The sequence below is a fragment of the Equus asinus genome, chromosome 5 (genome assembly GCF_041296235.1).
Source record: "Equus asinus isolate D_3611 breed Donkey chromosome 5, EquAss-T2T_v2, whole genome shotgun sequence".
Taxonomy (NCBI): domain Eukaryota; kingdom Metazoa; phylum Chordata; class Mammalia; order Perissodactyla; family Equidae; genus Equus; species Equus asinus.
Window position 1 is genome coordinate 101100580 of NC_091794.1, and position 14333 is coordinate 101114912.

Sequence of the window (14333 nt, forward strand, 5' to 3'; positions counted from 1 at the left end):
TTCCCCAGCTCTGAGCAGCTGCAGGCCATGCCAGAGCCGGCAGGCATCTTCTGGGCACCACTCACCACCCCGCCAGGCCTAGTGTGCCAGCAGTTTCACGTTAGGTTGATGGCCCTGCACAGCCCCATGGAGCTGCTATTTTTAATTTAATTGGAGAGTCAGAAGAGAGAGATGGTACCCAGTGAGGGAGTTTTAAAAGCTTTCAGGATGGGGGAGGGGGGAGAGAAAGCGAAGAAAAGTTCATAATTATACACCAGGCAGCCAGATTTGATGCTTGAACAGAAAGGTTAAATGTTACATTTGGAATAAAATGAGAAAAAGAGTTCTGATGACAGTTGCCCAGAGCTAAATAAGGGGAAAAAAAGACTCCTTGCCCATCTCTCCTCCAGCTCCCTCTTCTCCCTCATTCTCACTTCTGTGTTCCCCTCCTCGCCTTTTAAGGCTCAGGAGTACACAAATAAACCAGTCTGGAGCACAAAGACTACCGATCAGTATGTCAACACCAGATTACCACCCAAAAACAGCATTCACTCATGCTTGGAAAAACCACACGTCTTCACCTCTCAGGCCAAGAAGTCCAACAGGGTCCAGAAAAGTAGGAAGGTGGTCTGGCACTGTGGGTAACAACATGTGCTTTAGTATGGATGGACCTAGGTTCAAATCTCTCCTCTGCCAAAGGACAGATGCTGTGGGTCAGCTCACCCAGTGCCCATGTGCCTCCTGTCTCTTTTAGCTACCTTGTGGCTGAGAGAATATGGTTCGTGTGTCAAAGACAAGGTGAGCTGGACTCTGGCCTCTAAATTCCTCTGCCTGCCCCTGAAACACTGGGGCTCCTTGTGCTTCCATCCCCCACCCACCATACTTGTTACTCAATTCTAGCTGACACCAGGAACCAAGAGACTTTTCAGAAGCAGCCATACAACATGGCGGTGGAAAACCCAGACTAGATTTGAACCCCACTTCTGCCACTTACAAGAAAAAATATTTGTTAAATAAATAGTATGTTATGGCTCCTTTCTCTGTATTAGTCAGAGTAAGCAAAATAGCTGCTGTAACAAACAACCCCCAAATCCCAGTGGCCAAACATAGTAGATTCTTCCTCATGCCCCAGTGCAGTGCAGGTTGGGGAAGGAGCTCTGTTCCATCCCGTCATTTACCTCCTTCCATCTGCATCTCTGCAGTTCTTCCATATGATCCTCAGCATTCCACAGGCTCATGGGGCTATTTTAAGGGTCAGGCACACACTGAACAGGCTGGAACCTATGGTACGGTCATGTGGCCCTACCTAACTGCCAGGGGGACTGGGAAGTGTAACCTCACAGTGTGCCACGGAAGGAGGGGGCACAGTCACTGACAGTCCCCAGTGGTCTCCATCTCAGTCCACTCCATCGAAAGCAGGCATCCTTCCACCCCCTAGATCATATGACCTTGTTATACTTGATTCATTTCATTCTTCTTCGTCTGAAATATATTTACTTATTTATTGCCTATGTCCTCGGAAGCCTCATATATCTTTTTCACCTCAAAGTCCCCAGTGCCTAGCACAGTACCTGGCACATAGTAGGTTCTCAAATGTTTATCAAATAAATATTACACTAATAGGAACTCAAACTTTAACAGAATACTGGGACATCTGATGAATGGAGAGAACGTGGCACTGTAAGAGGCCCGTATCCATTCTGCTCAGCAGTAACCACTGCTCATAGGCCCCCGAATTCCTCAGAGGATGCCCTGGCCCCACCCTGGGTCCTGCATACTTACACTCCCTAGCTCTCCTCAAGGGACTGCCCACCCTACCTCCATCCATCACAGAAGGCAGCAATGGTTCCAAACAATTTTGTTTATTTGCGTACATAAAACAAGACACTGGCCACAGCGGGGAAGAGCACTCCAGACTCACCCACAGCAGCTCCTCCCTGGCCAGCGAGAGCACACGAGACTAGAGACTTCAACTCTCCTCCTCCCTGCCCTGTCTGTCCCCATCCAAAAATAATTCTCTCTTGCCCCAGTTAAAACCTATTCAACCAAGAAGAACGGGACAACCCAAGGGAGATGCCAGTGACAAACAAATGGCTTTTAGGCATAGAGATGGCAGCTGGCCACTCCCATCCCAATGACAGACCATCCCCAGAAAAACTGTCCCCTGAAGGGCTTCCAGGGACGACACCCTGTCCACCTATGGATTAGATCCCTCTCTTGAAACAAGATAAAACTCTAGAACCTAAAACAATCCTCCATGACCTGAGAATTCCAAAGCCTGCTCACCCCACCCCTGCCCAGACCTTTTCACCGCAATTAATTCACTCAAGCCTATCCAGCAGGAGCCGGGTCCCAGGAGCCAAGCAGCAGGTCACTGCCTCAGACTCTCATCATACTTCTCTTTGGTCATCCACTCGGACTTGTAAGTAGACAGATGAGCCACAACAGACGCTCCTAACCAGACGCTAAAGTTTCTGTTGGAACCCACCCATACTGTGGTCTTGGTGGAGGAGAAATGATCTTCGATGAGCTCCTTGTACAGGCGGTTGGTGAAGCCCGGATAGAGGGTGTTGCCCCCACAGGCCACCACATGGGAGATGAGCAGTGGGTGCACATAGGCTTCGCAGGTCTGGATGGAATCCAGCACAGCCTGAGAGATGCTGGGCCCTTCCAGGTCGAACACCTGGGGGCTGAAGAACATCTCGGGAGCCAGCCGCTGCATGGGGGTCAGCTCCACGGGGGTGCCATCGGGGAGCTGATAGGTGTTGGTCTCATCTGAGCCACTGGGCAGGCTCTGACGAAAGTCCAGCGCCTCCCCCAAATTCTGCGGCACGTAGCACTTGTTCATCTGAGTGTTGGTGACCGTGTCCAGCTGAAACAGGTTGTGTTGGTTGCTATCTTCCTTAAAGAGGCTCTTGAAGAGATAGGCGGAGAGATCCTGGCCGGCGAACTCCAGCGTCTTACCACTGGGCCGTAAGGGGCGGCCCAGATGGAAAGGCTGCACACGGGTCAAGCCGTAACCAGAATCGACCACCACGCCGGTCAGGAGGCCAGAGGCGTACAGGGACATCTCCAGCTGGTCAGCCAGGAGTAGGGACCGGACATCCAGTAACTCAAACATAATCTGCAAGAAGGGAGAAGACTGACACACTCAGGGTGTTTTCTCCAAACAAAGGGCCCTGATCTATTTCTGTTTTCCCCAAGACCATGCTACGGGCTCAGCTCCCAAAATTGAAATCAGCACAGACACCTGTCCTCAAGGGACTGGCGGGCTGCCCCAGGACATTGGTCCTAGGACGCCTGGAGCTCATGCGGTGGGAATAAGGGAGGGGCTCTAGAGGGTGAGAAAGAGTCGGATTTGCCCTCAGGGGCTGGTTTGATTTGGGCCTTTCCAAAGACCAGTTTAGTTTAGGGGTGGGAAGAGCCATCAGGTGGCAAGAAATGGCACTGGCTCTGGGCAGAGGGGGTGGGCAGGGCGGGACACTACACGGGCAAGGGGCAGGTTCACAGGCTGAACCGTTTCTTTAGAAGAAGGAATAAGACATAAGAAACAAGTGCAGCAGCTTCACCACTGGATCCCAAAATTGGGGTATAAAGAAAAGAAAAAATACACCCACCTCCTGGTATGTGAAGCCTTAGTTTTTTTTAAATAAAACCTTTCAGGGGGCCGGCCCCATGGCCAAGTGGTTAAGTTCACGCACTCTGCTTTGGCAGCCCAGGGTTTCACTGGTTCAGATCCTGGGCGTGGACATGGCACCACTCGTGAGGCCACGCTGAGGTGGCGTCCCACACACCACAACTAGAGGGACCCACAACTAAAATATACAGCTATGTACTGGAGGGATTTGGGGAGAAAAAGCAGAAAAAAAAAACAAAAAAAACAAGATGGGCAACAGTTGTTAATTCAAGTGCCAATCTTTAAAAACGACAACAACAAATAAAAGCTTTTCAAACATCAAGATAAAACTAGAATTCTGATATTCAGGGTTGGGCAAAGTGTCTAGGCCGATGTTCCCCACGCCCATCACCCCTAGATCTTTACAGAGCACCCCCGCCGCCTCCCCAAGTCTCGGCTCTGGTCGCACCCCCAAGTTTCTGACACTACAGATGCAGAGAGGCAGCAACAGTCCAGCCCAGGGCAGCCCTCAGCCGCTCACCTCCCCCTTCAGGCCCTGGCACGCCCACGTTCTCCCTCAGTGGCAGGGGCTCCCTCATTCCCATGCTCAGAATATTGTCCCCCCACCACCCCCTCCCTAAATAGAAGCCAAGGCCCCTCTTTTCAAATAGAAAATCAAACATGACTCCCCCACTTAAAACTCGCCAGGAGCTTTCTACTCACTTAAAGCAGGGATTGGCAAGCATTTTCTGTAAAGGGCTAGACACTCAGGATTGCCAGATTCAACAAATGAAAATAGAGGATGCCCAGTTAAATTCGACTTTCCGATCAACAACAAATAATGTTTTACGGTAAGTATGTCCCATGCAATATTTGGGACATACTTATACTAAAACATTACTTGCTGTTGATCTGAAATTCAAATCTAACTAGGTATCATGTGTTTTATCCAGCAAACCTAAATAATACTAACTACTTTAGGCTTTACATGCTATATAGTCTCTGTTGGAACTAGTCAACTCTGCTACCGCAGCGTGAAAGCGGCCACAGAGGACAGAAAGGAGCGGGAGGGGCTCTGTTCCACTAAGACTTGATTTACAAAATCAGATGGAGGGCCAGATTTGGCCACTGGCGGTAGTCTGCCAACCCTTGATTCAGGGTGAAATTCACGTGCTTCCCACAGTTGACCAGGCCTGCGAGGTCCTGCCCCTGCGGCCTCATCTTCCTGTGTCCCTCTTGCCACCCTCCCTGGTTCACTGGGCTTCAGCCCCACTGGCTGAAATCGCTTCCTTAGAGAAGCCCTCGTCACCCTTCAAAGGGGCTTCCTCTGCCCCCACCAGTCAGCTATCACCCCATTTCATTTTTTTTTAGAACTGACCACTCTCTGGATTTTTAGCTGTCAACTTATTCACACACGGTCAAGTCTTCCCCTAGAATGTAAGCTCTCTGAGGGCCAGAATATGACCTGTGGACATGTGCGGACCCCATGAATGAATGCCTGGTGTTCCCCAGCAGCACCCTTTCCACGGAGCATTTGACCTGCCTCATCTCTACCTGCAGGAGGAGCCTCTGCGAGCCCCCTCTCGCCTAGCACTGTGCGGGCCACACACCAGGTACGCAGTAAACATGTGCGGGGCAAATTATTTAGAAAGCAGAGTTCCTGATGCCCAGCCACGTCTGAATACACAGTGCCAGGCTGTTCCCCACTCCCCAGTAAGGGCAGCCCCGAGAAGGCCTTACCTCCAGGGTTTTCTGTCGGTCCACAGGCTCCCTCAGGGGGGACTCTGTGACTATCACAGAGGAGTCCTCATGTTCCCGTCTGTGTGTCTCCAGGACGAAGGACCAGATGTGCTCCACGCCCTCCCAGTTGAGGATGCGGCCACGCTGGACGGGGTAGCTGAAGGTGTCAGGATGGTAAATGTCGATGCCTAGACTCACGCGCCTGCGGGCGTAGCTAGGGCCGGGGTTCTCTCTGCACGGGATGTAGTTGACAACGCTCGGGAAGACCATCTGGGGTTCGTTCCACCCCGACAAGCCAGCCTTCAGAAAGCCGGACCCGTGGTCGATGATGATGGTTCTCGCGGCCATGGCAGAGGCAGAGGTGGGAGAGGTCTTCCGGACTTGGCTCCTCAAGGATGTTTGGGGGACTAGGGCCACCTATGGAGGGAAAGGATGGGGCTGTGAACCCATTCTCGGCCACCATGGGCTGCTTCCCATTCTCCAGCCCAGAGTCAGATCTCAGGCTCCCCTGAAGCCGATCTATCCCCCCTTCTAAGACTTTGCACAAGCTGTCAGTTGCCCATGGAATGTTCCTCCCATCCCAAACTCCTAACCATCCTACAGGGCCCACCTAATGGACGCATCTGTGAAGTCCTGCCAACCCCTTCTGCCCACCAAGCTCCTCCCGTTGCCCTTTGCAGACTCATCTGTTACACCAGGTGGGCACTTCCACTCCACAAGAGCAGAGGTTGGGCCCTATTACTCTTCAGACTCGGAAAGAAGCTTGTCACACAGGAATACTTGGGGACGTTGGCTGCCTGAACTGAGGACACACAGAACACAAACCATCAGCCTCAGGCCACTGCCCTCACCAGTCAGAGTACGGCAGCAGCAGGCCCAGGAGCAGTAGTAATAATAGCGATGATGGCAACGACAACGACGACAATGACGACAGCTGTAGCCAGCATTTCTGGAGTGCTTGCCCTCTATCTAGTACTACAAGGAATGTTTGAATATTAGGTTGAACTATGTAAAACTGCCATTTGTGTCGGTCAAAAATGATCAAATATCAGCAATTTCATATGGTTTGACCCGATATATGAACTCACTTAATCTTTAGCCTAATCTATAAGACCGGTAGCATCATTACACTCATTTTAGAGATAAGGAAACTGAGGCACAAGGGGGCAAACTTTCTTGCCCAGGGCCACATATTAATAAAAGCAGAGCTGAGAGTTAAACCCAAACCAGACTCCAAAGGCCACACTCTGAGCACCAGGCTAGGCTTGAGACGACGTGGGTTTTGAGTATGAGCTGAGCAGCTAACTTATCATATAAGGGAGTCTGTAGCAGGACATCTACCCACGATGGTCAGTTTCCTTACCTGTAAAGTGGGGGGGAATACTAATGCCATGCTGAAAAGGTAGCTGTGGCCACTGCCTGACTTCCAGACTTACTATTATACTACAGTAGCCAAGACAACGTGGTATTGATGAAAGGACAGTCACATAGATCCCATAGATGCACGGGACAGAATGGAGGGCCCAGAAAGAGAGCCGCACTAAAAGGTCAACTGATCCTTGACAAGGTGCACAAACAAGTAAATGGAGGAAGATGAGTCTCTACAATAAATGATAGGAAACACTGGATGTCCCTATGCAAACATATGAACCTTCATCCAGACCTCACACCTTACAAAAAATTAACCCAACATGGATCATAGACCTACACATAAAACCTAAAACCATAAAACTTTTCTAAAAAACCATAGGAGAAAATTCCCATGACCTTAGGTAAAGTTTTCTTAGATATAACATCAATAGCCTGATTCCATAAGAGAACAAATTGATAAACTGGACTTTGCCAAATTTAAGAACTTTTTTTTTAATCTCCCCAAATCCCCCTCAGCACGCAGTTGTGTATTTTTAGTTGTGGGCCCTTCTAGTTGTGGCTAAATTTGAGAACTTTTGCTCTTCAAAAGGCACTGTTAAGAGAATAAAAAGACAGCCATAGGCTGGGAAGAAATATTTACAAATCATACATCTGATAAAGAGCTTTTATCCAAAAAATATAAAGAACTCACAGATCCAATAATAAGAAAAACAGTCTAATTTTTAAAATCGGCAAAAGATTTAAACACTTCACAAAAGCAGAAAGATGGATGGCAAATAAAGACACGAAAAGACGTTCAACATCATTAGGAATTAGGAAAATGGAAATTAAAACCACAAGGAGATACCACTACACACCTACGAGAATGGCTAAAGCAAAAAGCTGACTATGCCAAGTGCTGACAAGGAGGTGGAGGAACTGGAACCCTCAGACATCACTGGGCAACGTGAAAGGTTACAACCACGTTGGAAAACAGTTTGGCAGCTTCTTAAAAAGTTAAATTTACACATACCATACAACCTAGTATTTCCACTCCTAGGTATTTACCCAAGGGAAATGAAAGCTTATGTTCACACAAAAACCTTCATGCATACGTTTATAACAGCTTTACTCATAATCACCAAAAACTAGAAACAACCTCAATATCCTTCATCTGAGGAATGAATAAACAGATCTCCATTCAATGGAATAATAGCCATAAAAAGGAACAAGTAACTGAAACGCCCAATACCATGAAGGAATCTCAAATGCATTAAGCTGAATGAAAGAAGCCAGACTCAAAGGCAGGACACTGCACAACTCCATGCAAAAGACACACTCTGGAAAAGGCAAAACTGTAAGGATGGAAAACAGACAGTGGCTGCCGGCAGCCGGAGGTGGAGAGAGGGGTTGACCACAAAGGGTCATAGTAGAATTTGGGGGTGATGATGGAACTGTGCTATATCTGGAATGTGGAAACGGGTACCTAAGTGTATGCACTTGTCAAAACTCTTGCAACTTTACACTAAAAAGAGTGACTTTTACCCTAAGTAAAAAAAAATTAAGGGAAAAACCCAGTGGGTGTGCAGACATATGAAAGGTTTATGAAATCACCTTGCAGAATACAAATCGTCACGCAAACAGCAGCCTCGGTGCCTAGAAGGCATGTGGGTGTTTCGTATAAGAGAGACATCCAGGGAGGCCACTCAGCTCGATGGCCACATTCTGGGGCTATCACTCCGCCAGCTAGCTGGTCTGCTTGTTTCTGGGCAGCAGCTGCATCTCCCCGTCACCATCAGCCACGGCAGCCACCGCCTGGCCCTGGCCAGTGGTTCCCCACTGCCACCAGCCTTGGGGTAGTCATTAGGCTTCACTGCCTTGCATTGGCTCTGGCATCAGATGGGGTAGAGCAAAAAGGAGAGAGATGGAGCTGAGGCGCCAGTCTCCTCTTTCATCTGCTGGCAGGATGAGTGACGGAGTCCTTGCACCGAATCACCCAGAGTGATGGAGAACCAGGAGCCTAGACGACATTCTGGGAAGTGGCTCTGCCCTGGACCGCCCCATCACAAGGGCAGGGTGACTGGTACGTGCCTCCCTGGCCCTGGCACTTGGAATCACAGGAGATGCAGGAGGGTGATGTCCACTGTCGTTCTCGATCAGGATGTCCACTGAGGGGGACTCCAGGTCGGTGGTGCAATGACCTGGCCGGGGAGCGTTAGGGTACGAGGCAAGGGGCCATCCCCCTGGACCATGGGGAAGGAAGAAAGTGTGGATGGCTCCAAGGATAAAGATAAAATCTACACATTCAAAAGATTTTCACTGAGTCGTCTACTCTACAAATCCTTACTGGGCACCCACTACGCACCAAAACTATTCCAGACTAACACAGTTCCTGCCCTCCCAGAGCTCACATGCTACTCAGAGAGACTGTCAGTAAGCACCAGATCAAATGTGTCATGCCAGGGGGACTTGCACAATGAAGAAAAATAAAATCCGGTAAGAAGGACAGGGATTAGAAGGGATACAGAGGCACGGTATTATTCTAAATGGGGCAATCAGAAAAGGCCTCTCTATCAGGTGACATTTGAGCAGAGAACTGAATGGAGTGAGGGAATAAGGCATGTGATTACACAGAAAAGCATTCCAAACCAAAGGAACAGCAAGTGCAAAGGCTCTGAGAAAGAAGCTGCTAGATGCGTTCCAGGAACAGCCAGGAGACCAGTACAGTGGGAATGTAGTGGGCAAGGGGAAGGGTGCTGAAGATCTTGGGCGGGCCTTGCAGGCCTCTGTATTTTGCTTAGAGACGTGGGAAGCCACTGGGGGTTTGAACAGCAGAATGACATGATCTGACTTGAGTTGTAAAAGGACCATTTGGACTGATATGAAGAATAGACTGTAGAGGGCAAGAGAAGGAGCAGGAGATAGAAAGGAAGGACGTGAAAGATGACAGCGGCCCGCCCTAAGGTGGTAGCAGTGAAGAGGGTGAGAGCTGGTCAAAATCTGCATATATTTAAGAAAGACTGATACAACAGCATATGAGATGAGATGGGGAATGAAGGAAGACGCCAAGAGTTCTAGCCTGAAAAGTTGGAAGAATGAAGTATCCATTTACTGAGATGGAGAAGACTATAGAAGGAACAGATCTGGGGTGGGGAGGAAATCAGGGAGGAAATTATTTTGGACATGATAAGAGTTCGTGATGCCTATTAGACACCCACGAAGACGTCCGAACGCAGAATTGACAGATGTCTGAGCTGGAGACATCACTGGGAATCACCAAATGGATGGAATTGCAAGTTATGGGGATAGATAAGATCATGAAGGGACTCAGTGTAGATAAAGACTGATGCCTGAGGGTACGCTAAGGTCTGGAGGCTGCATGCACCCCGAGAAGGAGTGAGTAAAGAGGATGAGAAGGAGTGGCCAGGGAGGTAGGAGGCAACCGGAGGGAGTCAAGTCTCAGAAGCCAAGCAGAGGAAGTATTTCAAGGAGAGGAATCGAATGTGCTGAGAAATTAAGATGAAGACAAAGAAATACCCATTGGATTTAGCAACACAGAGTCATCAGCAGCCTCAGCAACAGAGTTTCATTGGAGTGAAGAGAAAAGCCTGAGGGGTGGGAGGCTGAAAGAGAGTCTACGCAACTGGCCCCAGTTCTCAGAAACATCAGCAGGTACAAACCCAACAAGGTTAAGGGATGCTCAAAAGTAAACATGGCCGCCCACGCGATGCATGTTTTCTAATCCTGGGTCAGGACAAAAGTACCCTAAAGAGCATTCACGCAGGCTTCTGGTACCCATCAAGGCGGAGTAAGCCCACTACGGCCCTCTCTCCCATGGAAGATGACTAACAGTTTCAGAGGAAATACAAAAAGCAATTCCCTGAGGATTCTGAAAAGCAAAACAGGCAGGTTGAGGAGAAGAGTCAAAACTTAGAGAAGCAACCCACGCAGGAGTGAGGTTCTCCTTTGTTCTGTGTTCCTCTTTTCTCTGGCAGCGTCGACCTGAGGCAGGTGCCCAGCAGAGCTTCAGGAGCGGGTGACTGGCAGCCAAGACTAACAGAAAACCTGGCCACAAGATGAGGAAAAGGGCCTGCGAAAGTCAAAGAGGATGGAGAGAAGAGAGCAGAGAAAGGACTCCCCTAGTTCTGTATAATATGGCTCACGTCCCAGCTCACCTGTGCATGGGGGCCAGACCCAAAGCAGCACAGCACAGGCCTCACGAGCTGAGCTGACACTGGAACCATCACATGCAGAGAAAGACAGATAAGAGTGTGGGCCCAGCAGGCGTGACGGCACGTTGAACATAACAAAGAAAAAGCAATGTTCTCCCAAGGATTTCAACACAACGCAGAGTTTCACCAGGGTATCAAAATATCCAGGATAGAAACCAAAATACTCAGCATACAAAGAATCAGGAAAAGGTGACTGATTCTATGGGGCAAAGATAAAGATGCCAGCCCTGAGATGACCCAGATGCTGGAATTATCAAAGATGTTAAAGCAGCTAATATAACAATGCCCATGACCTAAAGGTAGATATATGTGAAATGAATGGGGAAATTTCAGAAATAGAAACCATAAATAGAAATTTGAGAAGAGACAGATACACTATCTGAAGTTTTTTTTTTAATTCTGCTCAATAGCAGAATGGAGATGGCAGAGGAATAAGTAACAGAAGCTAAGATGTCAGTAGAAATTATCCAAACTGAAAAACTGGAAAAAAAATAATTTAATGAAAAGAGCCTCAGGGACCTGTAGGACAATATAAAAAGGTCTAACATTCATATCACTAAGACCCAGATGGAGAGAAGAAAGATTGGCACAGTAAAAATATCTGAAGAAATAATAACTAAAAAACAATTTTGGTGAAAGATATAAATCTACAGATTTGGAAAGCTCAGGACATCCCAAAGAGAATAATTTTTTTTAAATGCACAAACACATCATAGTCAATTGCTGAACACCAAAGACATTTTTTTTTAGATTTTTTTTAATTTTTCCTTTTTCTCCCCAAAGCCCCCTGGTACATAGTTGTGTATTTTTAGTTGTGGGTCCTAGTTGTGGCATGTGGGACGCCGCCTCAGCATGGCTTGATGAGCAGTGCCATGTCCGAGCCCAGGATTCGAACTGGCAAAACCCCGGGCAGCCAAACCACTTGGCCATGGGGCTGGCCCCCCAAAGACATTTTTTAACAATCTTGAAAGCATCTAGAGAAAAATAAAAACATTATATACAGGGAAACAACAATTAGAATGACCACAGATCTCTCATCAGAGAACATGGGGGCCAGAAGACCGTGGATCATCTCTAATGCACTGAAAGAAAAGACGAGTCAACCCAGAATTCTATACCCACCCACCAAAAACATCCTTCAGGAATGAAGACAAAATTAGACATTCTTAGATGAAGGAAAACTAAGAAAATTAATCACCAGCAGAACTTCTTTAAAAGAAATGTGAATGAAAGCTCTTCGGGTTGAAGGGAAATGATACCAGAACCGGGAACTTCAGGAATGAAGAAAGGGCAACAGAAATGGTAAATCTCTGGGTCATTAGAAAAGGATATTTTTATTCTCTTAAAATATGTATGGTCATTGAAAGCAAAAAAGTATAACAATGTCTGATGGGGTTTCCAGTGTATGTAGATGTAACATACAACTACTATGGAAAAGAGGTAAAGGAACCGACAGGATGACAAGTTCTACACGTCACTTGAAGCGTAAATATTAATTTAATTAGACAATTGAAGGTTAGGTATGTATATGGTAATCCCAAGAGCAATCAATAAAAAAGGTAATACAAAGAGATAAAGCCAAAAACCCAATAGATAAATTAAAATGGAATACTAAAAAATATTTAAATAATTTAAAACATGGCGGGAAAGGTGGAAGAGAGAAACAAAAGAAGGGGGGCAGGGGGGCGGACTAAAATGGTAGGTCTGTATCCAACCATATGAACAATTACAGTAAGATAAAATGTCCCAAGACACAGCACTCGAAAGGCAGAGATGTCAGACTGGAATAAGAACCACAAAAAGAGCTAACCATAGGCTACAAGAAACCTACTTTAAATAAATGGATAAAATTAAAAGATAAAATTAAATTTAAATAAAAGGATAAAGATTGGTTAAAAGCAAAAGGATGGAAAAGGATATACCGTGTAAAAATAAATCAAATGAAAGCCAGAGCAGCTGTCTTAACATCAGACAAAGTAAACTTCAGAACAAGGAGTATTACCAGGAATAGAGATAACACTGCATAATGATAAGAGGGTCAATTCACCAAAAGGACGTAACAATCCTAAATGCGTAACGCATCTAACAACACATATTCAAAGCTCTTTAAGCAAAAACTGAAAGACATGCAAAGATAAATAGAAAAATCTACCATTCAACTTGTAGACTTCAACTCCTTTTTCAATAATTGATAGAAAAAGTAGATAAGTCAAGCTGGTTGTTGAGAAATTCCCTATCTTTGCCAATTTTCTGCCATTTTTAGAACACTTCATCAAACAGCAGAATGCACGTTCTTTTCAAGAACACATGGAAGACTCACAAAAAATAGGCCGCATTATAAGCCAAAAATAACAAAATCAGAAATATAGAAATCATATACAGCATGTTCTCTGATCATACAGAAATTCAACTAGAAACCAAAAGCAGAATGATATCTGGAAAATCCCCAAATATTTGGAAATTAAACAGTGCAAGTCTAAATAGTGCATGGGTCAAAGAAAAAATGAGAAGATATTTTGAAGTAAAAGAAAGTAAACATGCAATCTATCAAAGTTTGTGGGATGCAGCTAAAGCAATGCTTAAGAAACTAGAAAAGGAACTCATTAAACCCAAAAAAAGCAGAGGGTGGAAATAATAAAGAACAAAATCATTGAAACTGGAAACAGGAAACCAATAGACAAACATCAATAAAACCAAAGGCTGGTTCTTAGAAAAGATCAATAAATTGATACCCCTCTAGTCAGACTAAGAAAAAAGGAGATAGAACACAAGGATTGATATCAGGAATGAAGTGACATTACTTTGACTCAACAGACATGAAAAAAATAACAAGGAAATATTATGATCAACTTTGTGCCTATCAATTTGACAACTTAGGTGAAACGGACACAAACTACCTAAGTTTAAAAACAGCAGTTCCTTCAAAGACATAACCTATCTAAGTTCACTCAAAAATACGTAACCTCAACAGCCTTATAACTACTAAAGAGATTGAATTTTTAGTTAAAACCCTTCCAATAAAGAAAACTCCAGGCCTAAAAGCCTTCACTGGTAAATTCTACCAAACATTGAGGGAAGAAATGATACTAATTGTACACAATCTCTTCCAGAAAGCAGAAGAGGACGGAACAAGTTCTAACACATTTTGTGAGTCCAGCATTTTGTGAGACATCAAAATCAAAGATATTACCAAAAAAAGAAAACTGCAAACCCAAATCTCTCATGAACGTAGATAATAAACACAGATCATGAACATAGATAAAACTTTCTCAGTAAAATATTAGCAAACCCAGCAATATATAAAAAGGATAATACTCATCAACTAAATTGGGCTTATCCCAGAAATGTGAGGCTGGTTCAACATTCAAGATCAATGTAATTCAACTTGCCAACAGACTAAAGAAGCAAAACCACAG

The 14333-nt window shown here is 45.9% G+C and overlaps 1 protein-coding gene across 1 annotated transcript; it reads right to left on the reverse strand.

Moving 5' to 3' along the window:
- Positions 1-2350: 2350 nt before the first annotated feature.
- ACTL8 (actin like 8) lies at positions 2351-5683 on the reverse strand. Its single transcript, XM_014836258.3, has 2 exons — positions 5336-5683; positions 2351-3103 (listed from the first exon to the last, which is right to left on the reverse strand). The coding sequence occupies exons 1-2, from the start codon at positions 5681-5683 to the stop codon at positions 2351-2353; spliced, it is 1101 nt and encodes a 366-aa protein (XP_014691744.1).
- Positions 5684-14333: the final 8650 nt, after the last annotated feature.